Here is a 19,842-nt window from a genome sequence, read left to right on the forward strand (position 1 = left end):
ATTTACAATATCACATGGGAAATTGTTACATCTTTTCTATAGCGTAAGACTTATGGATATTCTTTGCTTGAATATGTATTGTCTCAATTTTTTAAGAATCGTTATTAATTTTCCAGGAATATTAATTAGTTATTTAATGTTCTCATTTAATTTATTAGTTCATAATAAATCAACAAAATTAATAAACTAATAATTACTTATAATAACTAATTAATTGATTTGTTAATAATTTTCTAAGAGCATCCGTATTGGCAAATTGTCTCTGTCTGTCTTTATTGTGGGTAATAAGTAAAATATAAAGTCTAATAAAGCATTTCTAATAAAGTCTTTCTAATTTAAAGTCTTTCTAGGCTAAATCGTCTCAGGTTTCTGATTGTAACTTTAATGATACTTGGAGTCTAATAAAGCCTTTCTAACCATCTTGGACTTTCTAATCGAAAGACGTTTAATCTAGATCATCTCAGGTTTCTTAATACAGCTTTACTGACACTTGGAGTCTAATAAAGCCTCTCTAAACATCTCAGTCTATCTAATCTAAATCCAGAGCTGGGAGTTAGGTTTTTTTTTCTCAGGAAGGACAAATGTAGACTTCGCCGTCCCCTGCCGCACCGTCAATATTACAATTTATGCCGAAAAATATTGCAATTTAAGCTTGTTTTACCGCCCCCTGGGCGCTTGCCCCCTCCCCCCACTAGATCTGGCCTTGTCTAAAGCATCTCAGGTTTCTTAATTCAGCTTTACAAACAATTGGAGTCTAAATAAACTTCCTAATCATCTCAGTTTTTTTAATCTACATTATCTCAGGTTTTGCAATGCAGCTTTTGGCATTTGGAGTCTCGTAATGTCTTTCTAATCGTCACAGACTTTCTAATCTAAATAATCTCAGGTTTCTCATCGTAACTTTACTGGCACTTACAGTCTAATAAAGTCTTTTTAATAATCTCAGTCTTTCCAATGTAAAGACATTCTAATCTAAAACATCTCAGTTTTCTTAATGCAGCTATACTCACTCTTGGAGTCTAATAAAGTCTCTCTAATCATCTCAATCTTTCTATCTAATGTCTTTCTAATCTAAACCGTCCCAGGGTTCTCAATATAGCTTTACTGATACTTGGAGTCTAATAAAGTCTTTTTATTCAGCATAGTCTTTCTACTCTAATGTCTTTCCAATCTCAATCGTCTCAAGGTTCTCAATGCAACTTTACTGGCATTTGCATTCTAATAAAGTCTTTCTAATAATCTCCACCTTTCTAATCTAAAACATCTCAGTTTTCTTAATGCATCAGTACTCATTCTTGGATTCTAGTCAAGTCTCTCTAATTATCTCAGTCTTTCTAATCAAAACGGACACTTACTGAACACGGCTTTACTGAAACTTGGAGTCTAATTAAGTCTCTCTAATCATCTCAGTCTTTCTAATCTACATCACCTCAGGCTTCTCAATGCGGCTTTACCGACACTTGGAGTCTAGTAAAGTCTTTCTAACCAGCCCAATCTTTCTAATATAGTCTTTCTGATCTCAATCATCTAAGGTTTCTCAATATAACTTTACTGGACCTTGGAGTCTAATAAAGTATTTCTGATCATCTAAGTTTTTCTATTTAAAATCATCTCAGGGTTCCCAATGTAACTTTACTGACACTTGGAGCCTAATAAAGTCTTTGACTAACTAATAAACGAACTAAGACTTACCGTTGCTACAGTTTTTGTATCTGAGAACGGACTTTTGAAGAACGTAGCAATAACGTTCACCATAGTCGTAGTAACATAATTTTCCAACGCCATATTTGCAGTTCCATGATCGTAATTTGGATCTGACAGTATTGTCAAGTCTAGAACAAAGCTTTTCACAAACAAATCCCAAATACGACAAGATGCGAAAATGTCTTTGACTTCAACTTCTGTATTAATATAACAGTGGTTCAGGAATGTAATGTAAACATCTTTCACCTTAAAATAAACTCAATTAATTATAGTTTCTGGAGTTCGTCTGGAAGACTTTTTTTTACATTTGTACTGTTTTTTCCTTATATATACTGCATTAACAAAAAAAAAAGACAAGTTCACCAAACTGTTGTCTAACTGAACAATAATCTTGAACAGATCCAAAATTATTCAATTTCAAATTATTAATAAAACCAAAAGAAAACAATTTTGAATTAGAAAATGCGGCTGAACTAATCTAATTAGTAATTGATTTATATTTGCAGAAAAAAAATTGACACGTTAACATTGTAAATATGAAACAATTACACACTACAAATAATTAAAAAAGTCTTCATCATTTATATAGCAGCATAAAATAAATTATCTAAGAAAAAAACAACTAAAAATTCAAGTTTGTACATAAAGCATGCAAATATAAATTAAATAAAAAGAATAAGACTAAAACAGAGGGAAAAAAAAACAAAACACTCTTAAATACGCTTTTACGCAGCTTCTAAATCTGTTCTTATACTTACAAAGGATATTCAACCGAATTTGAATTCGATTTTATTTCAATATTTGTTATCTACACTAATTTTACAAACAAAAAGTCAATAGAAAACAAATGATAGCAAGTATCTCAAATGTCATTTTTTATACAAGCATGATTTCATTTTTCACTACCGAAACGGACAAATAAGAATGCTCCATTTACTACCTTGGAAGAAATTTAATATATAAGACTTCACAATTTTATTTCTACGACATATACTCTATTCAATTCAAATTTTAATTCTATTTTATGTCAATCGGGCGTTTAAATTGTCGAAAAATTAAGCTAAGGTTACTTCAAATTGGCAGATTTTCGGTAGAAGCGAAGAAAATATCGGTAAAACAAATCGGTAGACATTTTTTCTACGGGTCGGTCTCCAGAACGTTTTGAGAACTAAATAAAGCTTTTTTGTCATCCGTGTTAATAGGAAGAACACGGAAAAATACCCCAATGAAAACGGTGTTAAAAAAGGTAAAAAAGGTAAAGGATGCGGCACTAGACCCTTAAGGTCCAAACCGGCGGTGCTGATCTCCGTTTCGTGGCCCTTCAGCCAGGAAGTGCAATGGGGGGCTGGGGGCCAGCCAACCTATGCTTTCGCAAACCCTTCCTGTTTTACCTTCCCCAGATTTCTCCAGGTACCCATTTAGAGCTGCTAAACGGTGTTAGGCTGGGTATAAAAGGTTGGAGCTGTTGCGGTGCTGTGAGATGGGTTGGGGTCTCCATTCCGTCATAAGATCCTTCCTCCGTCCTTATTCAAAGAAAATCCTGCTTGTGTGGCCTCATAGTGGAGTAAGGGTAGACTTTCACGAGTTTGTCTAACCAAAACCGTGATTGCAAACCGTGTTCCAGTGTAACGTTGAGGAGTGGCACCCATTGGGGAAATTATAGCTTATTAAGCGACACAGTGTTTGCACTGGATTCTGATTGACGAATAATTCTTCTGGTTTTTTTTTTTTTTTGGTTGTATTTTTTTTTTGGGGGGGGGGGGGAGGGGGGCTGAAAACTTAGTCCCAGCTAAGTTATCTATTATGGGTTGCCTCCCTATAGTAGCATAATATCTATAGGCACGAATATATAATAAGCATAATATTTGTAGGCATGCATATATAATAGGCTTGATATTGCTTGTGCGAAATTTTAACTCTTGTTGATAGAAGAGCGTCGCCAAGTGTGGAAAACCATACTGTGACCAAGATGGCCCCGGGATTGCTCAAAGCCTTTATTCATACTGGAGGTCCCAGGGACTTCTTTCTCTTCTGTTCTAAACTGACTTATGCACTTCGGGTAGATTTGAGAAGACGTGTTGAGAAGTGTAACTAAAATTAGAATATTAGAAACTATAATGACAGTGTTCTAGTAAGGTTCTGAAGCATGGGTGCTCCGAAAGACGGGGGAGAATTTGCTGGCTGTTTTCTAGAGAAATTGTCTACGGTTTGTCTTGGATACCCTTCAGACTGACCGTATTACAAACAGTAAGCTGTACGAAAAATGTGACTCAACCCCGCTTTCTGGGGTTATATTGAGTGAAAGTAAACACTTTCTGCGCATGAACGATAACAGATGGCCAAACATCTAGAGCCAAACAAAAAGTAAATCGTCCAAGAATAGGGTAGGAGCATGCCGTAAGGAAAGATTTAAAGGAAACTGGAACTTTTTGGGAAGATGTAAAGAGGCCGGCTCTGAATAGACTGGGATGGAGGAGAAGCGTGCGTAGCTGTGTTAGCCTTAGGTGGTTTGGCGCTGCAGTGAGTTGTTAGTAGTAGTAGTAGTTAATAAGCGAAATTTTTTATTCCGATTTTTTTTATCCTTTAATTTTTATTTTTTTTAACTACTGTAACCTGTTTTTTTTCTTTACTGTTTATTTTAACTACTGTTTTTCATTTTATTTCATCTATCCTGTTTTTATTTGTTCTATATATTAAAATGGGTGCACTATAGAACGAAAAAATAGTAAAATAGAGAAAAACGAGGATTTTAAAAGCCAGTGAAAAATATGGACTAAAATGCAAATATTTCGGTCAAGACCTCCGCTTGACCGTCCTCAGTGTAACATAATAACATAAAAATTGCTAATAAAATCCGAGGATACTATAAAAAAAATTCAAACCTTAAAACAAAGCACAACTAATATTTGAAGACCCTTTCCATGTAACGGTGAAAGGGTAACTGAACGAAAAAATATAGTACAGAATGGGAATTAAATTTTTTAATTTATACAGAGCATTTTTAAAAGCTAAAAGCTTTCCAGGTAAATCATCATCCCAGATTAGATTAGGTTGCAAAATGTGATTATTTTTATTGAAGTAAAAACGATCAGAATTAATTAGTTCATTATAAAAGGGACTTAAATAGGTTTCTCCCGTGTCTCTATTGAGAGCAACTTTTCGGTGAATGTACTTTTTTATCTCAACTGCCTCCCAGAAAACTTGGATAAGACCTTTAACAGGGGCAACAATGGAGGTGTTATCGAATAAAACAAAATGGTGCAGGTTGTCATACACATGCTGAGCCAAGGCGGAATCAAAAGTCTCAGGCCTTAGGCATAGCTCCATAGCTTTGTCGATTGAGGACCTGTGTTCCAATAATCTCTCCCCCAATTGCTGGTGGGTTCTTCCAACATAGAAACAGCCGCAAGAACATGGAACCCTATAAACACCACTGCCCAAAGTTTTTCTCTTTTTTACTATGTTTTCGTTTTATCATGATTAGCCAGTGTGGTCTCAGAAATTATTTAATGGGTGCACTAAAGTCGGTTTGCACAAAAACTGCCAAGTAGACTATTACCCAAGCAGACTATCAGCTATTAAAATGTTGCATCTTGAATTTTTCGAACTTTATTTAAAACCCAATTCAGTTACTTCTCTTAACTTTTTTTTTTTAGTTAATTTCTGTTCGTATGTAGCTAGCAAAACTTTGTTACATATTAATAGCAGTATTATTTGTCATAATAATTGGTATAGTAGTGCTAATTGGTACACCGATCCTAAAGCCCGTGTTTCTATTTCTCTTTTTCGAAAATCAGTGTGGGTAGAAAATGGGCAGATTTTTGGCGGGCTCGAAGAAAATATCGGTAAAAGAAACCATATAGCGTTTTTCTACAATTCAGTCTGCTACAAGCCTTGAGAACCAAATACAGAGTTGTTCTCATCAGCTTTAATAAGCAGAATACACCAGTGAGTCCAACTTTCGGCACGCTCACAAGCCTATTCGTGTCACTCTTTTCTTTTATTTGAAAAACTTTATTTTTAAATTTAATATGGAAGATCTGCAATTTGAGCTACATGGGTTGGAACTATTTTTTCTCAATCAAAATGGAAATGAAATGACAATTTCTGGATTTCTTTAACCAAAATCTGCTTGTAATCACCCATAATTTGGCTGCCCTCAGCCAAAGCCTAGTACCTGGATTTTCCAAGTTTTCGAGAGAATAGCAAAATAGATATTTTTTTTTATTTTGGAACCGGCCGACTAGATGAAGATACAAAGTTTCGACAGTTGATTTTCAAAAATCCGCTTTCTTCCTGTCCTTGTCGTTCCTTTTTCAACTAACTTTCAACCTTTTTCAACTAATGACTCCAATTCCAATTAATTACAATTGTAGTTATTGAAAACCGGGCGAAATCCAATTTTAAACCTGTAGATACTAGGTGTACCTCAAAAAGTATAGTTATTTGTTCAGTAACTATAATTATAATTACATTGATCACAACTGATTACAATTATTCATTACAATTTACTGCAATTACATTACATTATATCTACATTATCCCATTATTTGATAATAATCAAATCATTAAGATTGACTATTCCGTTTGTGTACTTATTAATTCTTAGATAATTGATTATGCATCATGCCTGTGATGTAGTTTCGTATGTCAATCGCATATTTGCGTATATAACCAAGAGGAGATAATTTTATCCCAATTAGTAGCTATAAAATAAATTACCCAAAAGAAACTACACAATAAGTAACTATTGCAGTAAATAAATAAAATAAAAGCAGCTATTTAGAACCTAATTAGTTCTTCTAGGTTCATGTGAAATTAGTGTTAGCCAACTCTGGTACACAAAATGGGTGGCAGACACTACCGACAAAGTCTTTTATTTTTCATTGTTAGTTCTAAATTAGAATTTCGACTCCTAAAAGCACTCAATGATGCAGTTGGAACAATGTATTTTACGTCAAAAATAAATTTTACGTCTAAAATAATTTACGTAATTTACGTAAAATTTACGAAATAAAATTACGTAAAATTAATAATACGTAATATTACGTAAAATTAATAATTACGTAATACGTAATAAAATTAAGTAATAAAATTACGTACAATTACGTAATAATTTACGTAAAAAATAAATTTTACGTCTAAAACTGTAAAAATCACTTTTTATAATATAAGTCTTTGTAGCATTTATGTTATTAAAAAAATGCAGAGTGTGATTTACGTTATCTTTGATAAAAATACTAAAACAGGCTGTTAAAAGAACGCACCTCTGGCACACACAATGGATTGCAGACAATATCGACCAAATCCTCTAAGGGCAGCATGCTTTGGGCTTTCAGTTCGGTAACTAAATTTTTACCGATTGTGCAATATCCAAGCAGTCTAATCAGCTCAATATGATACCTAAAACATTAGTATGACTATTAAGATAAATTCCATTCCAATTAATAAAATCGCTTCAGCATCAAATGAGGCATCCTAGCTGAGTGGTTAGCACGCTAGACTTAAAATCGTTTTTCCACTGAGGGGACATGAGTTCGAGTCCTGTTGCCACTGGTTATTTGGTTTAGAACGGGAATCAGTGGTGTGACTCTATAGGCTTAGCCAGAGTCGACACAACTCTAACTGGGTACATACAGAAATCTGGGGAAGGTAAACAGGAAGAGTGTACAAAAGCAACGGCTGGCTGGCCTCAAATCCCCCATCACACATCCTGGCTGAAGGGTCTTGAAACGGGAAATCAGCACCGCAAGTAGGGCCTATAAGTCCAATGCGGTATTCTTTACCTTTTTTTTTACATTCATTATTAGAATGACATCACCAAACTTCACTAATGAACAGTTCAGACTCAAATCAAAGAACTCTTATGAAACTTTTGTTTGTGATTTTAAAGATTTGCTTTTAATAATTTTAAATTTGCTTAAGAAATCCTGTATTTACTAGGATCATTAAGAAAAATTCAACTCAAATTAATCAAATCATCCGACCGTCAAAACGATACCACCCGACTTAAAATGAGCAGTTCAAAAGCAAATCAAAAAACTCCATTTATTTTTGCTTGGGATTTTAGGAATTTTGATTTGTTTTTGATAAAGTTTTAACTTTTTTCATAAAATCTCTTTATTAATAGCATTTATAAGACAAATCCCATCTAAATTGGTTAAACCACCCTGCCATCAACATGATATCGCTTAACTTAAAATGAGCAGTTCAGAAGCAAATCGAAGAACCCCATTTGATTTTGTTTGTGATACTAGAGATTTTCAATTTGTTCTTGATAGAGTTTTACTTTGCTCAGGATATCCATTAGCTAGTAACATTTATAAGATAAATCCCATCTGAATCCATTAAACCGCCCCGCCATCAAAATGATATCAACCAAACTTAAAGGGAGCAGTTCAGAAGGAAGTCAAAGAACTCCGTTTAATTTTGTTTGTGATTTAGGGACTTGTGATTAGGGTATTATAGTCTTTACTTTGAATGTCCATAAGAAAATCACCTAAAAAGGATTTAAGACCTTAAAATGAGAAAAAAACAAACTTTAGCCACAGTACATTAAATAAAACACCTTTCAATGAACTCTAACTTGCAATTAGTTTGTGAAAGCTTCAAGAGGGAGAATAAACTTTGAAATTATTTAGACATGATTTGGAAAATAAAGTTAAGAGAAAATTTTAACTTCAACAAAAAAAAAGAATCAAAAGAAAAATAAATAAATCCATTAAGCTCTACTGGGATATGTGATTTTTAGTTTCAACCTAAATTCTAACTTGCAATTAGTTTGTGAAAGCTTCGATAAAAAGACAAAATATTTTTATGATTTGGAAAATAAAGTTCAAGGGAAAATTTTCAACTTAAACAAAAATATTAAAAAAATAAATACATAATATACTTAGTATTTATTAATTTCTACTGGAAAATTTGATTTTAATTTCCGACATTCTAACTTCTAAATTCTTTAAATTCTAACTTGTGATTCGCCCCTGGTAAAATATACCGAAAGCTATTCACAATTTTCTCTCCGGAAATTTATGAATTTGATGGAGTTGGCAGCTGATCCAATCGAATCGTAAGTGGTTCAAATTTTCAGAACGTACACTAAATGAGAAATAATTTTAAAAAATAAGATCTAACCAAGAACTGGCAAACGCCAGTCTTTTCTCCTTCTGGGTATTTTTTTTTATTTATTTATTTCATTCAGCCGCAAAAATGCTCAAGCCTTAAGAGATACAACTTACTAATAAAGATTAAATAAAAGGAAAATTACAGGAATAAGATCTGGCACCAGTCTTATCCCTGAAAACACTTTCTCTGAAATTGTTTTCTGAATTTAATCCAATTAACAGTTGACTTATGACAAAAATTTTCAAAGTATCCACCTCACTTAAATTAAATAAAACTGAATTTACAGTAAAGAAAAGTGGTGGCACCAAACCGCACTAACAACAAGGTAATTGCTCATTTGGATGTCAAAACACGATTCAAAATAAAATATTTTCAGAAAAAAACGTCACCAAAGATGACGTCATGCTTCAAGTAAGGAAAACAAGACATTTCAGAGGTTAAAAAAAAATCATGCTAAATTGGTAGTCTAAAACATAGAACGTTAGACCTCCATGAACGTTTAAGCTGCAACAGGTCATTCATTTTTTTTGTATAATCAATGGCGTAGAGGGGAGGGAGGGGGAGGCGTATCCACTCCATTTTTTTTAGCTCCATCCCCTAGGTTTCGAAAAGTGCCTTTTTTAAAAACTTTAATTAAAAATGGCTTATCTGAAATTATAGTTGAAAAACGTCCCTTTTCTATATTTTCATCGATAAAAAAAATAATAATAATAAAAATTCCCCTCACCTAAATTCTGAAAAATACATTTTGTCCTCTCTCCTACTTTTTTGTGAGTTGACGCAACTGTATATAAATCATTTCAATTGCATTATTAGTGCAGGGTCATAACGTTACAATTGAAATTAGTCTCAGTTACTGTCTTACATCCCTATCATTTGTGATTTTAATGATATTTACCAATTTTACACTAATCAAAAATGATTCTCTAAAATAAGGATGGCATGGAGGAAACCTAAACTTGGACCAACAGCTGGGTCCTTGTATACTCCAGGGACTAACTGTGGTTATTATTATTCTTTTTAAATTTGGAACATACTCAAATCATGCACAAAACAATAATTTCCTTCCTGAAGAGAGGTAAGGTGAGTAAACACACATATGCAATTTGATTGAGAGGAAAACAGAATATTGTTGTTAAAATTGTAAAAATCTAGACTTTGAAAGTTTGGCTTGGGTCAAAATCACGCATCTCACAAAAAAAAAAAAAAATTTCTTCATATTCATTTTCAGACGCATTCCTATTATCCATTGCACTTAATCTCACCACACCGTCACAAACCCCGAAAATAAGTTTTTGAAAAAAAAGAATTCAAATTCTTTTTCGAAAAAAGTATTTTCATTAAAAATCATTCCTACAGTATTTTATACTGCACCTTAACCTCAGAGGTTACTAATTTGAAAGAGGTAAACCACCATGGATGAAACATACTGCATACAAAATAACTAACAGTATAATTGACAAAACTTAAAAAAAAGAAACAAATCTAAAACAAATTATATATCCAAAACAACAAAGAAAGTTGAGAAAAAAATTCAGACAAAGTTAAAACAAAATTTCAGGCATAAAATGAGAACAACAAAATATGTTTTGCAAAGAACAATATTTTTCTAACATATGATTTTCCCCTATGAACCTTCGATAACTGTTAGATTAAATTATTCTTTCGACTGGAATCGTAAAATTAATCGAAGCATAATATTTTATAAAAGAAACAAAAGAACAAAAATAGATATTGCACAATCAAAAACTGATAATTGAAATAGCTAGAATACGGTTAAGAATCACCATAAGAAACAATGAAAAATAAGCAGAAAGTAGGATATATATAAAATTTACTACCAATGGAAATTACGAAAGGAAATAAGCCTGGTGTTAAGGTAAGACAGAAACAAACCCTAAGGGCTTTATGTTTTTGGGTTCAATAAACATTATGACGACAAAATAACGTCCCTAATTTGGACTACAACCCTGCTCAAATGGTTTTTGACAATTTTGTTAGTTTAAAAAAAAGGATTGTTAACAAATAAGGGTGTCTTGCTAAAAAGTTTTGAAACAGCATTTCGAATTTCAAGACAAGCATTAAAAAAATGTGAAGACAAAATTCGCCCCCACTTGTTCTTAAATGAAAAAATATACAAGTCTTCGTTTTGAAACCTCTAATTTTTAAAGAGGACATTAGTTGACTATTCTGGGTGGGAGGAAGACCCTTCAAGTTTTAAAAAGTGCAAGTTGAGGTAAACATAAATCATATTTTGCACCTTATAATTACACTGACAAAATGCCGAAAAACACAAGCGCTAAATGACCTTGTTCCTTTTTTTGTCGAGACTAGCATTAGTTACTAGTTTATATTTTTTTTTCGTTATACGTTGAAGGCAAAAGAACGAAAAAATGAGCAGAAATTGCAGATTCAGGCATAAAAACTCAGTTGTTATTTTTGTTTGTTTCTTAGACATTAAACTACCCCAACCCCAAATTACGATCATTAATAAACCTAATTCTGTGCTAAACAAAAGTAAGTATTAATATACGTAAAGAATATTTAAGACTAATCAAAACAAAGAAAAGCAAGTGAGCAGTAAATAGGATATATTTACCTTAGCGGACTAGCATCATCTGTTTTATGTCTTTCTGATTGCATCATTTCAAGGAATGCCGAAAACGATGATCGGTCCGAATAAAAAACAAGGACATCATCTGCACTACATAACTAAAATAAATACGGAATGGTTAGAAAATACCAGCTGATATAAAGTTTGGACAAAAAAGATTTGATGAACTCATTTGAGTAACAGGGGTAAAACGAATGTCAGTTTGCACTATTTATTTTGGAGGAGAACTTCCATGAAGTAACTGTAAATTATTTGAGGAAAAGTCTCATGTTGAAAAACTAACTCTTGTCTATTAAAAATTCTCGGGACAAAAAATAAATACATCTAATAGGATAAAGACGTGAAATACACACACACACACACACACAAAAAACACACACATTTCCTCACCCAGGGCTCTGTGTATTCCCCCTATCAGTTTTTTTTTTTATTTAAACGAAAGAGCAACCTCAGCTTACACATTCAGCCATTTTGTCAGTTCACGAGTTTTGTCAAAATGCCCTCGCCCCCCTCCAATCAAATGCAAAAGATCTAGTTTTTTACTCAGACACTAAACTAAATCCTCCATATTCATAAAAAAGCTCAATTTAATAGAGAGGTAGCCACATTTTGAGAGCCATATTAAAAAAAAACAAAACAGGCCACTCGCGCTGGAGTGGCCTCCTACGTCATCTCTAGCCTTGTATGCGCTTTTTTATTGATGTGTCAGCATTTTTTTTGTGTTTCAGCTGTTTATGGCCGATAAATCAGGTTTGTTCTTAATAGTCACAATAAACTTAAACCATAAAAAAGTACAATAAATATGTATAATAAAATATACACCAGTTTTCAAGAAGTTCCAATCTTAAACTTTAGCAATAAACACGTTTCGCAACTGAAGTCAACACAAATTGAAGAACACAAAAGCTTCCTACGTACATTTTTCAAGTCACAAAGGGACTTTAGACATAAGGAAGTAGAAGACGAAAAAAAGAAAATTTAATATCTTACGCCCTAAATATAAGTCAAAAAGATATGCTACAAAGTTCTAAACAAAAATGTGTGATGATGAACAAAAATTAAGATATTTAAAGAAAACAGTTTAAAATAAAATGGAAGAGAAAGAAAATTAGTTTAAGGATAGTTTAGAAGAAAATAGAATGATGTTTAGCAATTCATCGAACAGTTACAAGCTAGAAAACTTTCTCCTGACAAAATTATATCGCATTAACACAACAAAATCAGTGGTTTGGTCAAATACCAAGGTATCTGACCAAAACCCAGTGGATAAAAAAGAAACTTGAAATTTGTTAAGCTACATAATATAAACTACGAGCCCAAAAGGGGGTGGGCTGTAGCAATTACACTACAATCCAACCCTAGGAATAAGCGTGGAAACCTAACCTACACAAAAAGAACTAATTCTTAATTATTTCAAGTATTTCCTTGATTTCAAATATTTCAATATTTTGTGTGGCGATTGTGATCTCTTCCCTCTCCAAATGTCAAAACAGGTAAACCCAAAAAGGCACAGCTAGGAAGAATGTCTCTAACTCCCACCAATTTTGGTTGAGATCTGATAACACCGTCTCCTAATTCTAGAGACTACTACTACTACTAACAACATACTGCAGCACCAAACCGACGGAGGTCAACACAGCTGTGTACGCCCCTCCTCCATCCCAATCTATTCAAAGACGAGAAGAATTTAGGTATCTCTTCGTGAATAAAGTCACACATGGGTGAGACCACAAAAGGCATAGTGAGACACTAGCTCCTAGTTCCCAGAAATTAAATTGACACACGACATGCTTTTCTGATATATTCCCTAATGGTATGAATTTACGTCGCACAATGTATTTTTCCAATATGAACGCCGACTGCAATGTATATTTTTCAATATATCAATATTTTGATTTCAAATTATCTTAAATATTTCAATTTGGTTCCAAATACGTAAAATTCAGTGTTTCAAAGTTGTCCATCAAACGTTAAATAAAATGTTGTTGAAATTAAAAACGTTATAAAATATCATTTAAAATGTTTAATAGAGACCTTTAGATTCGTTATATTTAAAGTGGTCGTTTTTATTCATTTTGTTATTCATCGGGTCTTGATGAAAAAAAAACCTGGGCATTTTTTTTTTTAATGAGTAGTTTTGTTAGCTTTGAGAAATGATAAAACCGGGGTTGCCAAATATAGTTATGTCTCAGTCGCTAAAAAATGTGGCAATCTTAGGACAATATTCGTCCTAAGATAAATTTGAATTGAAGTTATCAAGTATTTTGCAGTAGGTTGCATCAAGACATGGCTAATTGTCGAAGGAGACAAGCCAAGACAGATAGTCCAAGTAATTGAGAGGCAAATGTTTAAATGGCTGCGGCACGGGTAAATGGCGGGAGTAAGTATGACTCCCTTATTGGAAACATACTTGTCAGGTTAGTTTTTGGACAGGCATGCCTGTCTAGAGTCTAAGGCATGTTGACCAATAATTTAAAATTGACATAGGACCGCTAGATTGCGTGGAATGAGAGGCAAACAAGGCACGCCCGCCTATGGTCTTAAGAAGGTTGACCAAGAACTTAGAATTGACATAGGACCATTAATTTGCTTGAAATAACAGGCAAACAATTCTTTAAAACCCTCTTTATCTTCCAAATAGTACCCATTTGTTGCCTAAGCTCAGCTCCACATTCTGAGAAAATTTCAATTTTTCACAAATTTTTCAAATTTTTGGGTCACTTGCCCGAGACTCTGGGCGGGTGGGCACATCCAAATATTGTCCTAAATTTTGAGGTTTTAAGGTTTTTTGAGTTTTTTTGTGTAGCCCCCCCCCCTCCCGAAAAATCTTTGAGTAACCCCCTCCCAAACAAAATCCTGGGTACGGCCTTGCACTTACTTAATTTCGTTATTTCCTTTCTTTCTTCCTTTTTTTTTGCTACTTGCAATTTGAAATTTACTAAATAGTCATTTCATATTCGATTCAGAACAGATGTTTACATCCAAATCAAAATTTGACTGCCAAGTGTGAAATTAAACTTAATAAAAAGTAAAAAGAATTAAATAAGTATAAAAACAAAAAAGCAAAGCAGAAAATAATAACTCCGACATTGTAAGGTCCAGACAACCCCTAAGGACTTAATTGGTTGGTGTAATAATTGAAAGAAGAAACTTGAGGTCTGAGGTATGCTTAATATGACTTTTAAACGCAGTAGATATAGATAAAAAAAAACAGATATAATAAAAATACAGCGGACAAAAATAAAGAGAAGTAGAAATAAAGAAAAGCAGAAAACAATACCTTAGACATTGTAGTCCAGGCTACGCCTGAGGACTTGTTTGTCTGACGTCATAAATAACTGAAGATACTTGAGGTATGAGGTATGCTTGACTTTCAATATTGAAAAAAAAAAAAAAAAAAAAAAAAGAGAAGAAAAGAAAAAAATCTCAGACATTATAAGGTCTTGGCAACGCCTGAGGACTTGATTGGTTGGCGTAATAGCTAACTTAAGAAACCTGAGGTATAAGGTATACTTAGTATGACTTTTTAATACAGTAGATATAAATATAAAAAAAACAACAAAAAAACAGAAAACAATACCTCTGACATTATAAGGTCCTGGCAACGCCTGAGGACTTGATTGGCTGGCGTAATAACTAACTGAAGAAACCTGAGGTAAGAGGTGTGCTTCATGTGACTTTCTATACAGTTGATAAAATGCTGAATAACCTTCTCGCTTACTTCACTACAAAGAACTTCGTTGTCTTCAAAAATGGCACACATAGTCTCTGCTTCTAGCAACTGCAAAAATAATTCAGATTGTATCTTGAACTTATTCTCAAAACGCAAATTTGAACTGAATTAGACACATACTTTCCTAATCATCATTAAAGAGAGAGAGAAAGAAAAAAAGAGCGAGAGAGAGAGAGAGATAGATATATATATAGAGATATAGATATAGAGAGAGAGAGAGAGAGAGAGAGAGATAGAGAGAGAGAGAGAGAGAGAGAGAGAGAGAGATAGAAAAAGATAGAAAAAATGAAAGGAATATAGAGAGATAGAGAAAGAGAGAGAGAGAAATAGAGAACATATGTGAGAAAGAGAGAGAAGGAGAAAGTGTATGAGAGAGAGTGTCTGAGATATATAGAGATACAGAGAGTGTTAGAGAGACATAGAAAGAGAGAGAGAGAGACAAAGAGAGAGAGAGAGAGAGAGAGAGAGTTACTGTTTAACATTGATTTCTTGAAATTTTCAATCTGAAAAAGAAAGAACAGACATATAGAAGAACATACGAATCAAGATTTAGACACAGTTTAAATAATAGTTCATATATACAGTTTAAATTTTTTATATTTAGGTATTAAATATATACGCATAATATATAAATAAAGTATGACGGCACTAGACCCTTAAGGTCCAAACCGGCGGTGCCTCCGTTTCATGGCCCTTCAGCCAGGAAGTGCAATGAGGGGGCTGGGGGCAGCATATATTAGAAATTAGGTAATATATAAATAAAGATACATTTAGATAGTTTCTATTTGTATAAAACATAATTTCAGCAGATATAGATTCACTATTATATTTATAAAAAAAAAAAAGTGTTCTGTCCAGACAGTTGAACTTTAGTCAGTTCCATATATCTGACCACCCAGTCAAAAATACAACTAATTAATGATTTGAGGCTAAAATGGGTTGGCTAAAAGTTGATGCCAAAGGCTAAACTAGGACGCCATCTAAGCCTAACATAGTCAGGCCCCTAGCAAGATGTCTAGAGAGGCTCTCTACCTCCTTATCTCGCTGGGAAGTGCAATTTAAGGTAAACTATAAGATTACTTCCTTAGATTATCATTTTTATACCTAAGGAACAGTTAAACTTACACCAGGAGTGAGAAACAGATCCAAATGTTTATGAAGCAGATTTTGATTGGCATTATTCCAACGACAAAAACTCTGGAGAAACAAATGAGCTAACTTCATCAGTTCATTCATTCTGGAGTCGTCTTCCGTATCGTAAGGGATGCGTAGAAAGTCCAAAACAACCATATGAACACCCATGTTTCGGAGTAGTATTTGCCCATGCTTCTTTGGCTTGGTTTCGCCACCAGATAAAACCCGAGTACACAGTTTGATCATGCGCATTAATATCTAGAATAAAATTTGCGTCTGAGATAATAAAAATATAAACAGTTTTAGGACTTTCTTTTTCGACGAATCGGATAACAGAACCAATATTTTAAGGCAAGCATTAGGAATAATAATTTACAACTAAAGAAATTATGGCATTAGTTTCACTTTTTCTGTCTGATCTGTTCCGAACTAAATTATGAGTACAGTCAAATCATGCAATACCCAGAATACAACTTAAAAAAAAAAGTTTTAACTTCACATCAGACGAAAATCTTAACTCAAAATTAAGACATGAATTAGAAAATAACTTAGGTCAGCTAGTTTTCGATTGTTTAAAATCAAACGACTAGGCATTTGCAAATTTGTAAATTTCTTGTCAAAGATTTAGGTGTGAGTCGGATTAAACGACTAACCATAAATTCATTCTAAAATCAATTTAGAAATACTGACGGGTTTTCTGTTATTCTGCATCATGCCTGTACAATGAAAGGGGGAAGAGAGAAAGGCTTTGCCCCCCCCCCCATCCTAAGTGTTTTAAATTTGTAAAGTTCTTTTGATTTACACAAAAGGATATCACTTTATCACTATTTTGATCAACATTCACCCTAAAAAAACGAAAAAACAAACACACATGTCTGTTTATATCAACTTAGCGTATTTTAATGTTAAAATATAGAAAAACGACAATATGGAGCCCTTCTAGCTTTAGACTCCTAAATATAGCAAGCTAAAATCTCAATGAGGGGGGGGGAATATTCTATTGGGTGAATGAAATTTTGTGTAGTTATCTTTTAAATGTACTAAATGAAAAATATGGAAAATATAGACACTAATAAAAACAAAGTAATTGATGCCACTTGAGACAAACTCAACACCCATATTGACATTTATATATACATATATACAGAAAATATAACTAAACAGACAATGCATTTTGTAGCAATCAACAGAAAGTCATTCTATTTTACCTCCAAAATTAAACCCTTTGGAAGCGACACATTACCAAATAAAAGGAAGCAAGCATAAAGTGACTAGAAACATATCGGTCTTGCCGACAAAGTTTTATCCAGAACTTGAATTTTTTATATTTATTACCCTTTCCAGCAAGGTACAATTACCTCCCTTGCCTCCAGAGATTTTCAGTGAGAGACAAGATTGTGAAAGGTTTTCAAACCCATTCTTTAATAATTCTAATCTGAATTGACTAGGTCGTTAAAAAAATGAATATAAACAAATTTTTGATGCTTCTTTCATTATTTTTAGTACCCCCCCCCCCCGAAAAGTCCTGGATACAGTCCTGACTAGGTACAACGTAGTTACCTGTTGAATGGCTTTATAATTGTCGTGTTGGGCTTTATCTACAGGAGGGCCAATATCCAAATCAATGGCTGATTCAGATCGATCGTCTCTCGTCAATTTTCTCGTAACTCTACGCACGGAGGATTTTGAGCTTTCTTTGTCTTCCATGTTGTTATTATTATTGTTATTGTTGTCACCTCGATTGGCAATGTTCTTTCCTTTGTAGACCCAAAGCTCGGACTTTTCCACAAGAAGCCGCAATTCATCTAAATCCTTTTTGATTTGCTTGTAGTGCTCAATGTCGCTGTCGGACACAAGAAGTTGCACCTGCAATGATACCTACTTTCAGACACACCGAAAAACGAAATGAGTAAAAGAGAAAAAAATGAAAAGAAAATAATTTGTAAATTTTTGCGACCAAAAACATCTAAAGCATATAGATTCTAAAGCCTTTTCTTTCGTCCTTTTTTCTCTTTGATTTATTCATTTTCATTTTCACTTAATACTTTGCATTATATAACATACATTTTATTCAGGCTTCTTTCTAAAATATACGAGTCTTAGTATTTTCACATATCATGGTCCTCAGGTGCGCACTTTGCATTCTTAAATTAATTATATTATTATCACTTTTTAAAACAATTACATTTTATAATTTACATTTTTATCATTTTATCACTTTATATCAAGTACATTTTTATCAAGGCTCCTCTCGAAAATGTGCAAGTCTCAGGATTATCACATACCGTGGTCCTCGCGTGCATACTTTGCATTCTTACATTAATTATATCATTATCACTTTTTACACCAATTACATATTAGTCAGGCTCCTCTCAAAAAAGTACAAGTCTTAGAGTTATCACATACCGTGGCCCTCGCGTGCACACTTTGCAATCTTATATCAATTATATTATTATCTCTTTTTTCACCAATTACATTTTATCATTTACATTTCAATCATTTTATCACTTTGTATCAATTACATTTTTATTAAGGCTCCTCTCGAAAATGTGCAAGTCTCAGAATTATCACATACCGTGGTCCTCGCGTGCATACTTTGCATTCTTACATTAATTAGATTATTATCACTTTTTACACCAATTACATTTTATCACTTACATTTTTATCATTTTATCACTTTACATCAATTACATATTAGTCAGGCTCCTCTACAAAAAGTACAAGTCTTAGATTTATCACATACCGTGGCCCTCGCGTGCACACTTTGCAATCTTATATCAATTATATTATTATCTCTTTTTTCACCAATTACATTTTATCATTTACATTTCAATCATTTTATCACTTTGTATCAATTTCATTTTTATTAAGGCTCCTCTCGAAAATGTGCAAGTCTCAGAATTATCACATACCGTGGTCCTCGCGTGCATACTTTGCATTCTTACATTAATTAGATTATTATCACTTTTTACACCAATTACATTTTATCACTTACATTTTTATCATTTTATCACTTTACATCAATTACATATTAGTCAGGCTCCTCTCAAAAAAGTACAAGTCTTAGAGTTATCACATACCGTGGCCCTCGCGTGCACACTTTGCAATCTTATATCAATTATATTATTATCACTTTTTTCACCAATTACATTTTATCATTTACATTTCAATCATTTTATCACTTTGTATCAATTACATTTTTATTAAGGCTCCTCTCGAAAATGTGCAAGTCTCAGAATTATCACATACCGTGGTCCTCGCGTGCATACTTTGCATTCTTACATTAATTAGATTATTATCACTTTTTACACCAATTACATTTTATCACTTACATTTTTATCATTTTATCATTTTACATCAATTACATATTAGTCAGGCTCCTCTAAAAAAAGTACAAGTCTTAGAGTTATCACATACCGTGGCCCTCGCGTGCACACTTTGCAATCTTATATGAATTATATTATTATCACTTTTTACACCAATTACGTTTTATTATTTACATTTTAATAGTTTTATCACTTTGTATCAATTA

General features: G+C 33.1%; 1 protein-coding gene across 1 annotated transcript in view; it reads right to left on the minus strand.

Annotated features, from left to right (window-relative positions):
- Itpr (Inositol 1,4,5,-trisphosphate receptor) overlaps positions 1-19,842 on the minus strand; it is a 244,336-nt gene that overhangs the window by 90,293 nt on the left and 134,201 nt on the right. Inside the window, exons 19-24 of the mRNA XM_089091077.1 lie at positions 17,871-18,176; positions 16,302-16,568; positions 15,024-15,224; positions 11,429-11,541; positions 6,972-7,107; positions 1,693-1,950 (exon numbers count right to left, since the gene is read on the minus strand). Of these exons, the coding sequence (XP_088947203.1) occupies positions 1,693-1,950; positions 6,972-7,107; positions 11,429-11,541; positions 15,024-15,224; positions 16,302-16,568; positions 17,871-18,176 (1,281 nt within the window). The remainder of the gene's footprint in view (positions 1-1,692; positions 1,951-6,971; positions 7,108-11,428; positions 11,542-15,023; positions 15,225-16,301; positions 16,569-17,870; positions 18,177-19,842) is intronic.

Source organism: Artemia sp. Qi Xiang Cuo, chromosome 6 (genome assembly GCF_049724085.1).
Source record: "Artemia sp. Qi Xiang Cuo chromosome 6, ASM4972408v1, whole genome shotgun sequence".
Lineage (NCBI taxonomy): Eukaryota > Metazoa > Arthropoda > Branchiopoda > Anostraca > Artemiidae > Artemia > Artemia sp. Qi Xiang Cuo.